This window comes from Vespa velutina, chromosome 5 (genome assembly GCF_912470025.1).
Source record: "Vespa velutina chromosome 5, iVesVel2.1, whole genome shotgun sequence".
Classification (NCBI taxonomy): Eukaryota; Metazoa; Arthropoda; class Insecta; order Hymenoptera; family Vespidae; genus Vespa; species Vespa velutina.
Window position 1 is genome coordinate 349,633 of NC_062192.1, and position 20,195 is coordinate 369,827.

Genomic DNA, 20,195 nt, shown 5'->3' on the forward strand with positions numbered 1-20,195 from the left:
AAGAAGTCTTATTAAAGAATGTTGTTCTTTCTAGAACAGTTCATGCATAAAAATAAAGCTTCTTCAAAAATTCGAAACAGCAGTCATCTTCACATTTAATAGGGTAGATTTTAAAGTAGAGTCACCGTCAGTTCATGGGTCTTCAGATGCAGCAATCTCTGCGTGGTGAGATCTGGGTCGGTACTACTTGTGATATATCGAAATTAAATTCGATGCAAGTACTACCGGGGGAATGGCTATATATTTCAGAGCGGTTTCATTGCGCTATTTCTTTTTGTGCTTTTCCCTATAGCAGCAGTCCACTTTATATTATATTATTACTATTACTATAATAATAATATATAATACAATAATATATACAATAAGAATAACGACAAGAAAATGAAAAGATAGAAGAAATGCATATATATATATTTATTTTATATAAAATAATTTTCGATGTATAAATATTCGCAAATTATTATTTTTTAGAAAATATTCGACATAATCTTATTTCTTTTTTGTTGCAGATTTATAGATTAGTTATCGCATGTAACAATTACATTTATTATTCATTATGTATTTATATCGTAAAATAAATGCATACCGACGCTCCATCGTATCGCACATGAATCACTGTAACAGATATCGTCAAATAAGGATATAAATACGAGCAGCTGAAAGGTATGAGTTACTAACACTATTTACTCTAACTCACACTAACCCGATTGTTATGTTGCACTTAAAAAAGATATAAATTACACAAGTTTATACATTGATACGCTAGAGATACGGTAGAGACAGTGTGTTCCAGCTTACGTTTGTAGTTCACTTGCGCGCTGAAGTCACATACACACACACACACACACACACACACACACACAGATACCTCAAGCGAAAGGTGATGAACAAACAATGAATAACGTTAATAGATAATGTTCGCAAGCTACATTATCGACAAAATATAAAATCTTGCTGATCTGTAGCTACGAATAATTAATATTCGCATAAATAATTACAATAAATAGATATGGATCGCGTTTCTAATTTCATTCGGTTTTCTAAAACAAAGGAAAGATCTTTGAGCGATTTTGTTGGTCGATTAATCATTCCTCGAAGTTGAATATAAAAAAGAAGAAAAAACAGTAGAATTGCGTTATGGACCCTGTTAAGAAGAACATTTAGCGAGAAAATAGTGAGAAACCATCTTGGTCCATTTGGATAGGAAGCAATGTAGGGTTTCATAATCGAACGGCGAACAAAGTAAGGTCCGATGGACTGGCAAAACGAGGAAAACGACTACTTCGATGGTATTTCGACACGTTAATGCTACGCTATGACAAATTTTTAACGCGCATTTATTTCTTCGCGAACAGTAGACAATTTTTCTTGGAACGAGAGTAACTTTTTATCCAGAACGAAAAGTGAAGTGAGCTTGGCCGGTAACCTTGGTCGCAGCGTTTCTTCCAAAGAAGTACAGGTTCGATCAATCGAAAATCTTCATTGTATCTTTCAGTTATAAATTCAGATAAGTTTGACAAATTGCCTTCTTCGATGATAGGTCAGCTTCATTAATTGCAAAGAATCGAAAAGTTTTACGTCTGCTTTTGAACAACTGAACTTAGATGTTAATTCTAAAGATAGTACGGAATTAGTTCAAAGAACGTGCGATGCACAGACTGATCCTCTATATGATCACGAAACTGAAAATATGATCACAGGCTTTCAAACTAGAGAGATCCCATCCTTTCGTTTGGTCATTCAGGGTCCTGAAATTTTAAAATTTCAGGCAATGTCGTTATATACATTAAGAATTGTTTTGTTCTCTCAATTGGTAATTTATACGTATATAATTTGATAACAGGGTACAAAATATGCATCAAAAGATATCGCACGTTATTGGAAGAAAGACTCACGAATGTGGCTTTGGAAGTCCGGACAGCGTGCGAATAATCAACAACAGCCAGAACATTCTATGCATCTATGTATATCGGAGCAGAATTTCAAAAGATTTCAATGAAGAAGAAATTTAAATTTATAGTACTTTTTCCATGAGAATTACCTGATAAAAATCATAATTTATATATATATATATATATATATATATATATATACACACATATTTTCTTTTTGTATTTATTTATACTCGCAGAAATAATGATGATTTAACAAAGATCTTGCTTATTAATATATACCATATATTTTAATATACCTTTAATAAAGCGTTTTATAATATTTATAAATTCGTTCGATTCAAAAACATAAAATAACGAGTTTTCATACGTTAGTTATATATATACATCTACGATTCGATCCATTTTTTAATAAGTTTAGGTAAAAGCTTTTTTTTGGTAAAGTAAAAACTCTAATTGTTATTTTAAACTTTTGAAATCAAACAGATTCGCAAAAAGTATATTATTTAATATGAAAAAGCAACTGAAGCGCGATCGACTGTAGAAATATTTGTAAATTATGAAAAATTTATATTGAAGAATTTACTTTTTATCATTTGATTTTAATATTAACCACAAACTTCGACAGAATCTAACAACTTATTTCCATTTAGTTTTTCGCCTATTTCGAATCTTGCAAAATCTAAGACTTCTACTTGTGCATCCCTTAGAACTTGTTGTACCGAAAGACTAGGATCCAATAGAAATTCCTGATATATTAAACAGATTTCATTATCCATATTGATGTTTGGCTGATCCACTGTATTATTTCCTACTTTGATTGGATTCATACCTGTTAAGATAAAAAAATAATATGTATTTACTATTAATAGATATTTACTTTAATCGTCTACGAAAAATGTCTACGAACCAATGATGTGTTGACAAAGTTGAGTTCCAAGTATCATTTTATCCTCTTTACCTTTGACAGCTATTAATGCTCCGTATCTTCCAAAAGATACAGGTATAGGAATCATAGGAGCTGGATGCGTACCTCCGAATACTACTGCATCACCCTGTACTCGCATACATAGAGCTCGCCTTAAAGTTATATTTTCACCGATAGTACCTATAGTCAAGGCAGAATGATCGGCTAAAGTCTTTCCATCGTTCGCAGGTAATGCTTTTAAAGTATCCGTGTCCAATGAAAATCTCTCGACTTCGTTATTACTATTCAATGTCCTTGCATGGCACAATGTTGCTGCCAGTACAATTTCTGCTAGTCCATGAAACTTTTTGTTTCTCGCAACAAAATCTGTTTCACAGTTTATTTCTACGAGTGCACCGTAATTTTTTTCTACGATCACTGCGATCAGACCTTGAGTAGTACATCTACCTTGGAGTTTTGCTGCTTGAATCCATCCGTGCTGCTGAGCTTGCTCTTTCAGCCATACTTCTGCCTACAGTAAGGAAAAACTAAAAAATTCTGTTGTAAGGTAATAAAATCAGAGAATACAAAAGTATTTTATATTTCTTACGGATTATAATACCTTTCCAATATCATTGGAATGTAATTCTAATGCCTTTTTGCAATTTGCAAAAGTATATCCAGTTTTCTTCCTTAGTTTTGCTAGAAGCGACTTATTTGAGGATTGCCATAGCAAACTGTTCGTATGAACGAATCGAACTATACGGCTAGAAATCATCTGAAATTGCCAAATATTAAGTATTAACGAGTAAATGAAAGGTAAGAAAAGCCAGGTGGTATTTAAGTAACTTAACCTATAAAATCTCTTAAGATATTTAGGATGTAACGAAAAGTCCGTTTTATTTAATAATGAAATGATCCAAAGCTAAATCGTAAATTTATAAATCCGAAAAGACTAATTAATCTATGACTTTCTTACGGATCAATGATTTTCGTTGCTTGGAAACTAAAATCAATTGAAGTCGTTGCTTCTACCTGTACTACCAATATCGAGTTCGTTTAGAGGAGAAATATTCTAAATAGGAATAAAGAACGATCATTTTCAAAAGATCATCATGCAACACTTGCGAAAGACTATTAGAGGATCGTAATTCTTTAACAAACGATAAATTAAAATTTATTTGGATAAAGACGCTCACCGTACCTTGTCCGTGATAAAAGTAAGAGCATAGGCAACGCCCTCGGGACAATAAGTGTACAAAGTTCGAACTAAAGTTACCAATACGTACGTATGTTTGAAATAAAATCATTTAATTAGAATGATTTAAACGTTATTGCATTTTCTCTCGCAAATAATTGTTGGTCGGAATAAAATATGAAGAAAATGGATTGCAAGTGCTCGATTAAAAGTATCGATCAAATTCGAGATACGAAAGTGCAAAAGAGAGAATCCACCGAATTTTTTAAAATGTCTAGATTGATGGATAGCAAAGTAGAACCGTTATTCCATTTACCGAAAGAATTGATCGATTGTACGAAATTCAAAAAGAAAAAAACCGAACAAACCAACGTACGAAAGACATCGTACACGATGCGTCGACTTAAAAGGGAAAAGTTTCGTCGGTAAGTCGATAAAATTCTATAGGATCAAATTTTGTTTTCGCAATAGAATCGTTTGTTCTCTCTCGTTCATAGATATTTAGTCGGTTTAATAATGAAACCGGAATTATCGGAAATGAATGAGGATTTACAGATTGACAAAAGTATGAATAAATATTATTATTATATCCATTACGGTGCCGATACAACTCAGATCGCGCGGATTCAAGAGGATGTCTTGAATAAAATATTGGCCCTAGTTCCGCGTAAATTGCTCAACAGATTCGTCGATTACACGAATAAATTGTTGATAGAAATAGAAGAAGATTTTTCGATGAATATAAAGAGGGCCGTATTAGAATCAACATTGTTGTATCCTTACGATGAAAATCTGCGTTACAAGGTTTTCAGATAAATTTAATGAAAACTGATCATTCATGTCTCGCGCTGCGAGGGAAGCATTAATGTTGAAAATTGCTGACGATGATTGTATTGTAGGATGAAACCCCGATGGTTCGAGTCGATACTCAATATATCGAACGATACAGACATATTCTGGAAAAGAGCATACATTTAATAAATCCATGCATGAGAATGACTTTAGAACAATGGATTGTCGATTACGAGTACGTAATTACGGATTTGCTTCCACTTATCTGATACATCCACATCTATTTTTCAGGACATTTCGCTTGTTTGACTCGAAAGGCATTGCCTCGCATAAGGAGAGTTGGGATTTAATAGATTTTCAGAATTTAATTTTTCGACAAATCGCTAAGGCGAAGCGCAATTTGTACAAGTCTTGGTACATTGGTATACAAGATATATATCTCGAGGTAAAATAACGTCGATTTCTTTCATTATATAATATATAATGATTTTTTTTTTTTCTCTCTTTTTTATTCAAATATAATTCCAAAACTCATTTCTCTAGAATAATAGGAAGAATTTCGTGCCTAGTCCTTTGCAACGTAAGCGCTTTAAAAGATTTTTCGATTGCACTGCAACGTTGATGGAGTCTCAACTGTTGGAAGTGTGCGAGAAAACCCTTCAGGATTTTATGAAATACATCGTTACGTGCGCGGTAAGTACATCCTTTAAACTTTCAACGAGGTTTATATAAAGAACCATCGTTTATTACGAAATACTATCCTAAAATTTTCCTTTATTTAACAGCCTTCCACTTCTAGTTTTAAAATAAATTTAGTAATAAAATCGAGGAATTTGGTATTCGAACCGACGTTCGAACAATTTAAAGAAACGTTTTGCAATATTTTAGACAATTTTTGCGAGGCAGTGCAAAATTTCGAAAGACTCGAAACTCAACTTTATCTCGACTGGGGTGGTCCGCAAACATTTCTTAAGGTATTTCGTAAGAGACAGATAGAGAGAGAGAGAGAGAGAGAGGGGGAGGGGGTGGAGGGGAGGGGGAGAGACTGTTATTTTATCTAGAAATCGCTATAATTTTTTATTCTTCTAGCCGAACATATCAAAGACTATGATCGAAGAATCGAAAAAAGAAATTTGCGATTTGATTGAAAGATTAAGGCTTCTTCCGGAAGAATATCTAGTGAAACTGAACGAGTAATTAATATAATAATATACGCTTCTCTTTAAAAATAGATCTTCTAATATTTCGATATCGCAGGTATATGCATCTTTACGACGATCAAGAAAAGGAAGCTGTAAATCTTTTTCTGGCAGATCAAATGAATACTTTAAAAAATTACGAGGAGAAGATTGAATTCTATCACAAACTTTTAATAAATATCCCGTTAGAAATTGAAAAGACCATATTCGAAGAATTTTTTGAAATCTCTCTCAAGACATTCATCGAATTTTTAGTTAATGAAGTTAATGATTTCAAAGACGCACTAATTAATCATTTAGTTACTATATATCAGACTATCGGGGAAAAGTATGTCCTTCATTTTATGTATAATATATGTTTTAAAAAATATCGATTGGAAAGGTTCTAATATTTAGAATTTAGCATTATAGAAGAATATAAGACAATAACGGATAATATTTTGAGTCAACCAGCAAACACTTCCATTTTAATGGAGTTAATTGCTTATGTAAGAAAAATCGAGGATATCACGCTGACGAATTTAGAAGATAAACTGCAGACTATAATGGATCACATTCTTCTTCTTTCGAACTATCACTTATTGACGAAAGAAGAAATAAATAGGAATAACACTGCCTTCCAATGGTATCATAAGATTCCCGAGATTCTAGAGGATAATCGATCGATGGTTGAGAATAAGATTAAAGAATTTCAAGACGCTCTTAAAGGTGCGCTTTTAATTGTCTTTCAAGTTTTCATGATAATCTTCATTTTCTAAACTCGTACTTTCCAAACGTACTTAATACAGGATAGTCACATTTTTCTTGTGAAACTCGTAATAAAAGGAGAGAATTCGCGTTAATTTTTAATGCAATCTTCGTTATATCCTTTCAAACAGTTAGATATCAAAAATTTAAAGAAGAATTGGAAGCTTATGCCGAACAGGTGGAAGACGTACAATATTGGGGAGACATCGATGAGGTGTTCCGATATCAAAAGAAGGCTCAGACCTTGGAGAATAAGTTGATCGCCGCTATGGAAAAGATCGACAAATTCAACGAGGAAGAGACATCCTTTGGTTGGGAGATAACTCAATATCCGCTTCGTAAAAAAATTGCTGATCGATTAGCACCTTTTAAGAGACTCTTCGATACTACTTGCGAATACCTTATCAAATACGACCAATGGATAAAATCCATGATCGGTAGTTACGAACCAGAAATTATTAACGACGAAGTTGACCAAGCTTATAGATCGATTTATAAGCTGGAAAAAAGTTTTCTAGAGCCTGAATCTAGAAATTTAGCCGCTACGGTACTCGAAAGAATAGAAGATTTTAAAGATCGTATGCCTGTAATCTTGACACTCGGTAATCCTGGATTAAAGGCCCGTCATTGGATTCAAATTTCAAATATTATTGATATTCCTATAAAATTTGATGCCGATCTAACACTTGAAAAAATACTTGATATGCATTTGGACAGATATATTGATCAGTTTGAAGACATATCCGAGGGTGCCACCAAGGAGAACAATTTAGAGAGGGCTATGGACAAGATGGAAAAAGAATGGTTAGATTTGGCTTTTACTATCAATCCTTATAAGGACACTGGCACGTATGTGCTTGCAAGTGTTGACGAGATACAATTGTTACTCGATGATCATATCATGAAAGCGATTACTATTAGAAATTCGCCTCAAATCAAACCTTTTGAGCCACGAATTCTGTACGTTCGATCTTTTATCTATTGTTTTTATAAATTTTAAATAAAATCACACGCGATGAAAGGAGACGTGTATAATATCATAATTTTCTTTATTTCTAACAGGAAATGGTTACACAAGCTACATTTATTAGAAGATATTTTGGATCAGTGGTTGAAGGTTCAATCCATCTGGATGTATTTAGAACCGATCTTCTCATCTCCCGATATTCAGCAGCAAATGCCGGAGGAGGGCCGAAAATTTTCAGCAGTTGACAAAACGTGGCGTGATATAATGAAAACTGTCGAAGCCGATCCTCGCGTATTAACCGTCATTGAAATAGATAAAATGTTGGAAAGGTTGAAGAAAAGTTTTGCCTTCCTCGAATTAATTCAGAAAGGTCTTAATGATTATTTAGAGAAGAAAAGATTATTCTTTCCCCGTTTTTTCTTCTTGTCGAATGACGAGTTATTAGAAATACTTTCGGAGACCAAAGACCCTATGAGGTAAGTATTTTCGCTTACACGATCGGATATTTGTCATATAACGCTGAAATATATTGATAATATGATATAGAGTTCAGCCACATTTGAAGAAATGTTTCGAAGGAATAGCCAAATTAAAGTTTAACGAAGAACTCGATGTACTAGCAATGATATCATCCCAAGACGAAGAGGTACTTTTAATAAATACGATATCAACTACGGCAGCAAGAGGCCAAGTCGAGAAATGGTTGATCGAACTGGAAAGATTAATGCGACAAAGCATACGGCAAGTCGTAAAAGATGCGCTAGATGCTTATTTCATAAAGGAAAGAGTGGCATGGGTTTTAGATTGGCCTGGACAAACCATTCTCTGTGTTGGACAAATGTATTGGACTCAACAAATCGAAGAAGGGATGTTACGTGGCGTTGACGGTCTACGTGATTATTTCAATCAAAGTCAAACAGAATTAAATGACATCATATCGATAATAAGAGGGAAGCTACCGAAGCAGAATCGTATTTCATTAGGTAATCAAATGGATTCGATATTTAATGCACAATAATATTTTTGATTTTTATGAAAATTTTATCGTTTTCTGATATATCGATATTTCTTAAATATTAGAAGCTTTGGTTACAATGGATGTTCATGGGAAGGACGTGCTCGAAAGTCTCTGTCAGGAGGAAGTAACGAAAAACAGTGATTTTAGGTGGCTTTGTCAACTTCGTTATTATTGGCTGGTAAATAGGATATCGATGAATATCCGAATATGCTTATTTAGATCGACACACACACACACACACACACACACACACACACACACACATGTATGTATGTATGCATGTATGCATGTACGCATGCATGTATGTATAACGCATAACATATATATCGATATATATGTTGAAAATTTTCTTCAATTAGGACGAAAACATGTGGGCTTATATGATAAATTCGTATATAGCATATGGTTACGAATATCTCGGAAACACATCGAGATTAGTGATAACACCATTGACCGATCGATGTTATCGTACACTGTTTGGTGCTTTGAGCCTTCATTTGGGTGGCGCGCCCGAGGGACCAGCAGGAACGGGAAAAACTGAAACGACAAAGGATCTAGCAAAGGCAATGGCCAAGCAGTGCGTTGTCTTCAATTGTTCGGAGGGTCTCGATTATTTAGCACTTGGTAAATTCTTCAAAGGTATTGCTTCTTGCGGTGCTTGGTCTTGCTTCGACGAGTTCAATCGCATCGATCTCGAAGTACTTTCGGTCGTTGCGCAACAAATCTTAACGATACAACGTGCTGTCAATGCCGGGGCCGAAAAGATTATTTTCGAGGGAACGGAGATCTTTATAGATCCTACCTGTGCTATCTTCATCACGATGAATCCTGGTTACGCTGGAAGATCGGAATTACCGGATAACTTGAAAGCTCTCTTCCGACCGGTTGCCATGATGGTACCCGATTACGCGCTCATAGCCGAGAATACTCTTTATTCTTATGGTTTCTATAATGGAAGACCTCTCGCGGTTAAGATCGTTACAGCTTATAAGCTTTGTTCCGAGCAACTTAGTAGTCAACATCATTACGATTACGGTATGAGAGCCGTTAAGTCAGTTCTAATTGCTGCTGGAAATTTAAAATTGCGATATCCCGAGGAATCAGAAGATATATTAATATTGAGGAGTATCTTGGACGTTAATCTGCCAAAGTTCCTCGTTCACGATCTTCCACTTTTCGAAGGAATAGCTTCGGATCTATTCCCTGGCATTGTGCTACCTAGTCCAGATTACACGCATATCAACCAGTGTACTAGAGACGCCTGTCAGGCAGCAAATATTCAATGTACGGATTTATTTCTCGGAAAAATACAACAGATCTACGAGATGATGATCGTTCGACATGGGTTCATGGTCGTTGGTTTACCCTTTGGTGGAAAGACTACCGCTTACAGGATGTTGGCCGATTGCCTGGGTTTGCTCGAGGATCGTGGACTGATGGATGAGCATCGAGTGGAGATTACCGTCATCAATCCTAAGGCTATCACGATGGGTCAACTCTATGGTCAGTTTGACCCTGCCTCTCACGAGTGGAGCGATGGAGTGCTCGCTGTTAGTTATAGGGCATTTGCGGTTTCTACTAACGAGAACAGAAAGTGGTTGGTATTTGACGGACCCGTAGACGCGTTGTGGATCGAAAATATGAATACCGTACTGGACGATAACAAAAAGCTCTGTCTCACTTCGGGAGAAATTATCCAGTTGGCGCCCACGACGAATTTGATTTTTGAACCCATGGATTTGGAGGTACTCAAGATGACACCATCTTTAATATTAAAATCTGTTAATTCTCATTATTTCTCAGGTCGCCTCTCCGGCCACTGTATCGAGATGTGGTATGATATATATGGAACCGATAAGTCTTGGCTGGAGACCGCTATTAACTTCTTGGCTAAACACGCTTCCTTCTTCGATCAATGAACACGTCAAAAATCACCTGGAGCAAATGTATATGAGATTCTGTCCACCTCTTTTACATTTAATACGTCGTTGCGGAGCTAAGGTAGATAATCAACAGATTTTCATTCTTGTACTAGATCGATTCTCTGTACCCGATCTCTTTTTCGCAATTAGGAAATGATCATTATGCCAGACGCTAATCTCACGAGATCGATTATGCATTTTTTTGATTGTTTCATGGACGATTTTTACGATGAAAATTATATTCGTACGTTATCGGATTTGGATGTTAGAGCTCAGGTGGAGGTAATCTTTTCTTATTCATATTGGCGCATATTGAGCCACGTTGATCATGAAGATAGGAAGAATATTACTTCATCGTATCGTCTGTCCTATCATAGGGTTGCTTCTTATTTTCTTGTATCTGGGCGATGGGCGGAACGCTGATGGTAAATTATCGAGAATGGTTCAATATACTCTTTAGAGCGCTTTTAGCTACCGAATTTGCAATTGACGTCAGAGAACGATTTTCTATAACCGATGAAATTCCTGATTTAAAAAAGCCCTATGTCTCTGCTATGCCAATAATCGGATTGGTTTACGATTATAAATTTGTAAAAGAAGGTAAAGGAAAGTGGAAACCTTGGCTGGATGATTTGCAAGATGTTCCACCAATACCACAAGATATACCAGTGAATCAAATAATTGTCTCGACTGTCGAGACAATACGATATTTTCATATTTTCCGATATTTAATATGTCACCATAAACCTGTGCTTCTGGTTGGCCCGACTGGTACAGGAAAGTCGGTGTACATTATGGATTTTCTTCTGAAGAGAAATAATTCTGAGATATTCAAGCCGCTCTTTGCAATATTCTCGGCACAAACGACGGCCAATCAGACGCAAGATATTATTATGAGTAAATTAGATAGAAGGAAGAAAGGCGTATACGGGGCCACACCCGGTTCTTACTGCGTCGTTTTCGTCGATGACATTTCTATGCCGCAAAAGGAAGAATATGGTGCTCAGCCACCCATCGAATTGCTTCGACAATTATTGGATCATTCGACCTGGTATGATCTGCAGGAAGTTGTACCGATCAAGCTGATGGATATTCAATTAATTTGCGCTATGGGACCACCGGCGACCGGTCTCGATGTTACGCCGAGATTCAAGAGGCACTTTGTTACATTAGGCATATCCGAGTTCGATGACGAGGTCATGGTAATGATCTTCAGTAAAATAATGTCTTGGCATTTGAAAGGCCAAGATTTTTCATCTCTTTTCGATCCTTGCGTCGATTATATCGTTAATGCTACATTGAATATTTACAAAAAAACTAGACAATATCTTCTACCTATACCTGCCAAATCTCATTACTTGTTCAATTTGCGTGATTTTTCAAGAGTCATTCAAGGCATCTTGCTTTCCACTCCCGAGTCGATTTCTACCCTCGTAAGTGACAACGAATCTCAATGATTTATTTTATACTTTCTAATTGCACGACGACGTAATCGTAGGCTGGAATGAAACGTTTGTGGGTTCACGAAGTCCTTCGCGTTTACGGAGATCGTCTTGTGGACGACATGGACATTCGATGGTTAGTCGAAGAAATAAAGAAAACAGTGAGAGATTATATGGACGATAAAATGGAACACCTTTTCAATGATCTGCTTGAAGGATCTGAAACCGAAGTAAGATATCTAATATTTAAATTGTTTTCACATTTTTAATTTATTTTTCCTTTATGGATTATCAGATAACGGAATTGCAACTACGGAATTTAGTTTATTGCGATTTTCAAGATCCAATGGCTGATAAAAAATTATACGTAGAGGTGGATGACTGGGATAAACTTGCTTTTGTAGTAGATGATTATCTAACAGAATATAACGAGTTATCAAGGACACCCATGAATCTGGTTCTCTTTAGGTTCGAAATCTTTCTACATTACGTAAACGTCACGTATTATCTCTACGTATGACGATTTTCTTTCTTTTCAGATTTGCGATAGAACATCTTTCAAAGATTTGCCGAGTAATGATGCAGCCCCGAAGTCATGCAATGCTCATTGGCGTCGGTGGTTCCGGTCGGCAATCGTTAACGAGGCTAGCCGTTCACATTTCGGATTATGACCTTTTTCAAGTAGAAATGTCTCAACAGTATGGCCTTCACGAATGGCACGAGGACTTGAAGACTATTTTGAAGAGAAGTGCTGCGAGCGATCTGCATACCGCATTTCTCTTTATGGACACTCAGATTAAAGAGGAAATTTTCTTGGAGGATGTGAGCAACTTGTTAAATTCCGGTGAAGTTCCGAATCTTTTTGCTCTCGACGAGAAATCGGAGATATGTGAGAATATGCGACAAATCGATAGGCAGAGAGACAAATCGGTACAAACCGATGGCAGTCCCGTAGCTCTCTTCAACTTTTTTGTACAGACAGTTCGTGAACATTTGCACGTGGTTGTAACGATGTCACCGATCGGTGACAACTTCCGTATAAGAATTCGTAAATTTCCTGCTTTAGTCAACTGTTGTACGATCGATTGGTTTCAACCTTGGCCGGAGGATGCACTTCTTGCGGTGGCTACCAAATTTTTAAGGGATATAGAAATGCCGGTCGAAGAACGCGACGCTTGCATCGAAATGTGTCAATTCTTTCATACGTCGACGCAGGAACTCTCGAAGGAATTTTTAAGGAAGGCCAGGAGATATAATTACGTCACGCCCACCTCGTACCTCGAATTAATTAACACGTTCAAAGATCTTCTAGGGAAGAAAAGGAGAGAAATTTTCGAAAGTAAAAGAAGATACGAAGCGGGCCTTGGAAAATTAGACAGTACACATAAGCAGGTAGAGAAGATGCAAGAGATACTGGTAGCTTTGCAGCCGAAATTAATAGTTGCTGCGAAAGATGTCGAAGCGATGTTTCGCGACGTGCAAAATGAGAGCGAAGAAGTTAGCGCGATGGAACAAATCGTCAAAGTAGACGAACAAGCTGCTTTGGTAAATTCATATTGAACATCTTTTCATGCCTTTGTTTATGCATAAATGTTTTTTGTCATCCGTCCTAATGCGATTTTCCGTTCACGTCTGTTGTTTCAAATAACGCAGGTGGTTGCTGGAGAAGCAGATGCGATACGTGCGGAATGCGATGCCGATTTGCAAGAAGTTATGCCGATATTAAATGCAGCGAATGCCGCTCTGAACACCCTCACTTCTCAGGATATTCAGATCGTTAAATCTATGAAACGTCCTCCGGCCGGTGTAAGGCTAGTCATGGAGGCCGTTTGCATATTAAAGGTCATACGCAATATATATATATATATATATATATATATATATATATATATATATATATTTTTTTTTTTTCTTTTTTTTCTTTTTTTCCTTTTATCGAGTAATACTTTAATACGCGATATTGAATAAGAAAAAGGATATATTATAGGACATCAAGCCAGATAGAGTTCATACGCCAGAAGGAATCGTAGAAGATTATTGGAAGGCCTCTCTTCGAATTTTAGGGGATATGAAATTTCTAGAATCGCTTTTACTTTATGACAAAGACAATGTCCCAGAGAAAATAATGACAAAGATACGTACGACTATTTTGACAAATCCGGATTTCGATCCTGAAAGGGTTAGACACGTTTCTACGGCTTGCGAGGGTCTCTGTAGATGGGTTATCGCGTTGTCCGAATACGACAAGGTCGCTAAAGTCGTCGCGCCTAAAAAGGAAGCGTTGGCTCAAGCGGAAGGTGACTATGCGGTTGCTATGAAACAATTGAACATTAAGAGGAGTCAATTGCAAGAGGTGCAAGAAAGACTGACCAATCTGGAAAAGCTTTTGGCTCAAAGAGAGGCCGAATACAAAGCCATGACCGATGAAGTTCTCGACTGCGAAGAAAAACTCAGAAGAGCAAAAGAATTGATCGGTGGTTTAGGAGGAGAATATACAAGATGGTCTGACACTGCTAAGGCCTTGGGAGAACGTTACTATTCATTAACCGGTGACATTCTTATTGGATCCGGTATTGTAGCCTACTTGGGTGTTTTTACGACGCAATACCGACAGAAACAAATTGAAAACTGGGTACAAATTTGTATAGATCTTCATGTGATTTGCACGGAAGACTATCAATTGACTCAAGTCCTTGGCGATCCTGTCCTGATCAGATCATGGAATATTTTTGGTCTTCCAAGTGATCTCTTTTCGATCGATAATGCAATAATCGTAACGAACGCTCGACGATGGCCTCTCATGATCGATCCTCAGAGTCAAGCGAACAAGTGGGTGAAGAATATGGAGAAGGCATCTAATATTAATGTTATTAAATTGGATCAATCGGATTATATGAGAGTTCTTGAGAATGCCATACAGTTCGGTCAACCTGTGTTACTGGAGAACATTGGCGAAGAATTGGATGCCGCTCTGGAACCCCTTTTATTGAAGCAGACTTTTAAATCTGGCGGTGAGATTTGCATTAAACTCGGGGACTCCATTATCGAGTATTCCGATAAATTCCGGTACGTTCGTGCAGCTATCTGCGAATTTACGATATTCTTTAGCAATAAAACTTTTGGATAGAAATCCGTGTAATTCGATCATTAAATTTCATTCTTCCATCGCGTCGGTTTATTAAGTTTTTCGATATATTAGATACAAGATGGTCATACGTTTTTTCATACAGATTTTACATCACCACGAAATTACGCAACCCACATTATCTGCCTGAAGTAATAGTAAAAGTTACTTTATTGAATTTTATGATTACTCCAATTGGACTGGAAGATCAACTATTGGGTATTGTCGTTGCAAAAGAGAGGCCAGATTTGGAGTCAGAAAAGAATCAATTGATTATTCAGGGTGCAGCCAATAAAAAGTATGACAAATGGAAAGACAATATTATGTCGTAAATAACATGACAAATCATTATTAATAATTGTAGAATGCTAAAGGAAATAGAAGACAAGATATTGGAAGTATTATCCGCGTCCGAGGAGAATATTCTCGAAGATGAAACAGCGATTCATATTCTCAGTTCTTCGAAAATTCTTGCCGACGAGATTCAAGCTAAACAAGCGGTTGCCGAAGTCACCGAAAAGTCCATCGACGAAGCAAGATTGCAATACACGTCCATTGCCGTTTATAGTACAGTTCTCTTTTTTACAATTGGTAAGGCTTTTGTCCGATTTGTTCTCAGATCGTGAAACTAACGGCAGAAAACGTTGACATTCGCAGCGGTCTTGGCAAATATCGATCCGATGTATCAATATTCTTTGGTTTGGTTCGTCAATCTCTTTAAGCATACTATCGAAAATACTCCAGTAGTTGAAGATATACAGCAACGATTGCAAGACCTCACCAAATTTTTCACTCGTTCACTCTATGTGAACATATGTCGGTCGTTGTTTGAGAAAGATAAGCTTCTCTTCTCTCTACTTTTGGTGGTAAATCTATTGAACAAGAAAGGAGAGATATCGATGGCACAATGGACGTTTTTGCTAACAGGCGGTGTTGGTCTTGAAAACCCTTTCGAAAATCCTACCAAATGGCTTCCAACAAAGTCCTGGGATGAATTGTGTCGTCTGAGCGAAGTTACGGGTTTTCTGGTAAGAGCATACGTTTTTATCCTTCCGATTAAAAAATGGTACAAATTTCGGAACTAATTTTTATTTTTTACTTATTCATTCATTTCTTTCTTTTTTGTTCGTTCGAATCAATATCGACTCGTCTATTGTCGATTCGTAAATTTATTCTAAAGATATACGTATGCATATCCGCTAGTTTTTATATTGACAGAAAATCAAAGATGTTTTCGTCGAGAACATCGACGCTTGGAAGTCCATATTTGATGATAAAGAACCTGAAAAATTAATTTTTCCTATACCTTACGATAAACTCTCCATGTTCGAAAGAATGCTGGTGTTACGGTGTATACGACCTGACAAAGTTGTGCCTGCTGTACAAAATTTCGTGGAAGGTAACTTGAGAATTTAATTAAAAAAATACATAAGTATTTGGATCTTTCGTGATGAAATATTGTTTACTTTTTCTTTTTTTTTTTTTTTTTTTCTTTTCCTTGTAGAAAAATTAGGACGAGAATTTATCGAGCCGCCACCATTCGATTTGATAGCTGCTTACGCGGATTCACATTCTTGTATACCCCTTATATTCGTCCTTACACCTGGTGCCGATCCTATGGCCATTTTATTGAAATTCGCGGATGATCAGGGCTTTGGAACTAATAGGCTTTTTTCCTTATCCCTCGGCCAAGGACAAGGTGTTATCGCTACAGAGCTCATCGACGAGGGTACGAAAAATGGTACTTGGGTTGTTCTACAAAATTGTCACCTTGCTAAAAGTTTCATGCCACTTCTGGAAAAGGTAAACACGCCCTACTCGTTCTCATCTCATCCATGTATATTTTTTCGAAATACGAAGTCAGCATGAAGATCTTTTTAGATTTGCGATAATTTCACTATCGAAACTGTCCATCCGGATTTTCGATTATGGCTGACTAGTTATCCAGTCGATCACTTTCCGGTTAGCATACTTCAAGATGGAGTTAAGATGACCAATGAACCTCCTAAAGGATTGCGTGCTAATATCACTAGGTCTTATTTACAAGTAACGTCGAAATTAAAATATATTTTTCACAGTAGATGCGACAATATTCTATTGATATTAAAATATGATTTTTTAACGAATGCATTCAAGGATCCCATATCCGAAGAAGAATTTTTCGAATCGTCGAAGCAAATCGAAAATTTTAAGAAACTTTTATTTTGCTTATGCTTCTTCCATGCGATTATACAGGAACGAAGAAAATTCGGTCCGATCGGTTGGAACAATCAATATGAATTTAATGAGACCGATCTCAGAATTAGTGCCCTGCAATTGAAAATTTTTTTGGATCAATACGAAGACGTTCAGTTCACTGCACTGAAATATTTGACAGGTATTGAAAGATAACGATTATAACGAGCTGCTTTCAAATATGATCGGAGGATATATGATTATATTTTATTTTCAAGGCGAATGTAATTACGGTGGACGTGTAACCGACGAATGGGATAGGAGAACGTTAACAACAATTTTACAGAGATATTATTGCGAGGAATCGGTAACGATAGAAAATTATTCCTTTGATGAAACTGGTATTTATTATGTGCCGCAAGTTGACAAGCACGAAGAATTTCTGGAATACATTAAATCGCTTCCTATGACAACCGCCCCTAGTATTTTCGGTATGAACGAGAATGCGGACATTATTAAGGATCAGCAGGAAACATATTTGATGTTTACATCGCTCCTAACTACACAGGTATAATGCATAATAAAGAAATCGAACGTAAAAGTTTTATCGTAGTTTAGAATTCATTATAATTTTTCCTTGATGTGTTGCTACTAGGAATCGGAAGAAGTAAAGGTAAGTTACGTATAATAAGCAAAATGAAACATGAAACGTATTAATTATACTTTTTTCATTGCGTGCGTTAGATAAAGAAATTAAGGAGTAAGGTAAAATTAAGTATTAATAGATCATAGAAACAATCGATGTCGATGTTGTAATCGTTGAGTTGACGTTAATAAATGTTATATGTTTTTTACGTGAAGGATACAGCAGAAACTGAAGTAGATACAGAAAAATTGCCAGACGATATTGTTTTCGCTGTCGCCAACGACATTTTGACAAAGCTACCTAACGATTTTAATCTCACGGATGCACTGGAAAAATATCCTACATTGTATGAAGAAAGCATGAATACGGTATTGGTTCAAGAAATGGGAAGATTCAACAAGCTATTGCAAACGATTAGGAGCAGTGTCGTGAACGTTCAGAAAGCGATTAAAGGTATACGATGAATCGGTTTCGCGCTTCGATGACTTTTTCATAGTATCGTGAAATTGACCTTAGGTCTTCTGATCATGAACCCGGATCTTGAAGAGGTATATACGTCGATAATGATAGGAAAGATACCGGAAATATGGATGAGAAACTCTTATCCCTCATTGAAACCACTTGGCAGTTATATTCTCGATTTCTTAAAAAGATTGAATTTCCTTCAGGTGATCATCTGCATTCTATCTTACATATGTACTTACTTAAAACGACTTACATTGTTTCATCTATTCGACTAACAGACTTGGTACGAGGAAGGTGCCCCTATAACATTCTGGATCTCTGGATTTTATTTCACCCAAGCTTTTCTTACCGGTGCTCGACAAAATTATTCGAGAAAATACAAGATTCCTATAGATTTGTTAATATACGATTTCGAACCATTAAAAGAAACGATATTCGATGTACCTCCTGACGATGGGGTTTATGTTTATGGATTATTTCTCGACGGGGCTCGTTTCAATATGACGACTATGAAATTAGACGAATCCTTGCCAAAAATTTTATACGAAAATGTACCTTACGTAAGTGATCTCGTTAAAACGCAAAGAACATTATTAGAATTATAGATATGATTCATATGATGCTTTAGATATGGTTCATCCCGAAGACGAAGGATGAAGTATCGGAGAGAAATACTTACATCTGTCCAGTTTACAAGACAGCAGAAAGGAGGGGTGTACTTTCGACGACTGGACATTCGACGAACTTTGTAATCGCCGTATGGCTCCCGACGGAACTTTCATCAGAGCATTGGATTCTCAGAGGCGTTGCCATGCTATGCCAATTATCGCATTAATGGAAATGGAAAAGGGGATCACTAGGCTTCTATAATACACTCTTTCTCTCTCTCTCTCTCTCTCTCTCTTTCTGTCTTTTTAATAAGTGCGCGCGCGTGTGTGTAGAGAGTAAAAAAGAAAGAGAGAGAGAGAGAGAGAGAGAAACGAAACAAAAAGAAGAGGATTGAAGGCCTTGAAAAAAGCCTTCAATTTTGTTTACACTTCATTCATGCACAATCACGTAGACGTAACGTTGACCGGCTCTAACGACGAAGAGAATTCACGCGTAAGGGTGTACCCGAAGCGACGATATGGATTTTATCGACAATTAAAAATAGCCTTTGCTGCTTCACACTTGACGTCCTTCGATCGAAACATCGTGCCTTTCTTTTCTCGCTACCTCCTTCTTAAGAACAACTACTTATATTCTTCTATACCATTATTTTATTTATTCATTTATTTATTATAAAAAATAGTACATTTCCGAAGAAGTATGCGTTTCGCGATGATTGCTAGTACATAATGCTTCTCGAAAATATCGAATATGACGATTGGAAAATATCGGAGGAAATTCGTATTTTTCAATATGCACGGGCAGCTTCCGATGAAAATATTGCAAAAAGTAATGCGTTAGTGAGACGATATCTCTATCCTTCTCCTCATCTCTTTCTCTACATTCGAAAGAGGATATTCGAGCTCTCGTTGCAACATCAAAGCTATCGTTCGAAGGAGACGAATCGAGCGCGCGAATCGAACTGCTTTCCATCGTATAAACTCAACATTTTCATGCAAGCTGCATCCAACTAAATCCAGCCATGCCCGTTCGACGAATAAACTCGCACACGGGCTTAACTTATCCCCGATATGTGGAGAACTCATCGAACTC

The 20,195-nt window shown here is 36.6% G+C and overlaps 2 protein-coding genes and 1 long non-coding RNA gene across 5 annotated transcripts; 1 reads left to right on the forward strand and 2 right to left on the reverse strand.

Moving 5' to 3' along the window:
- Positions 1-399: 399 nt before the first annotated feature.
- Positions 400-2,129, reverse strand: LOC124949349. The gene is made up of 2 exons (XR_007101048.1): positions 1,896-2,129; positions 400-1,748 (listed from the first exon to the last, which is right to left on the reverse strand). It is a non-coding gene; the product is annotated as an uncharacterized LOC124949349 (long non-coding RNA).
- A 363-nt stretch (positions 2,130-2,492) lies between these two features.
- Positions 2,493-4,124, reverse strand: LOC124949056 (elongation factor Ts, mitochondrial). Of its 3 annotated transcripts, none has more exons than XM_047493573.1 (4): positions 3,999-4,124; positions 3,422-3,577; positions 2,803-3,331; positions 2,493-2,724 (listed from the first exon to the last, which is right to left on the reverse strand). In XM_047493573.1, exons 1-4 carry the CDS (start codon positions 4,107-4,109, stop codon positions 2,501-2,503), a joined length of 1,020 nt encoding a protein of 339 aa, XP_047349529.1. In that variant the 5' UTR covers positions 4,110-4,124; the 3' UTR covers positions 2,493-2,500. The 3 variants fall into 3 exon arrangements, with proteins under 3 accessions (XP_047349529.1, XP_047349531.1, XP_047349530.1); XM_047493575.1 differs by having other exon boundaries at positions 4,004-4,038; XM_047493574.1 differs by lacking the exon at positions 3,999-4,124 and adding an exon at positions 3,779-3,803.
- A 2,319-nt stretch (positions 4,125-6,443) lies between these two features.
- LOC124949055 (dynein axonemal heavy chain 7-like) lies at positions 6,444-19,339 on the forward strand. The gene is given in 26 exon segments (XM_047493572.1): positions 6,444-6,696; positions 6,867-7,695; positions 7,798-8,178; positions 8,249-8,685; positions 8,783-8,898; positions 9,080-10,465; positions 10,524-10,721; positions 10,793-10,924; positions 11,020-12,075; positions 12,141-12,314; positions 12,380-12,575; positions 12,578-13,629; positions 13,738-13,926; positions 14,072-15,150; positions 15,315-15,506; positions 15,573-15,799; positions 15,866-16,236; positions 16,427-16,607; positions 16,713-17,011; positions 17,090-17,254; positions 17,345-17,585; positions 17,662-17,984; positions 18,245-18,482; positions 18,546-18,697; positions 18,773-19,054; positions 19,123-19,339. Coding segments are annotated over 26 exon segments (10,341 nt in total). The 5' UTR covers positions 6,444-6,458; the 3' UTR covers positions 19,330-19,339.
- Positions 19,340-20,195: the final 856 nt, after the last annotated feature.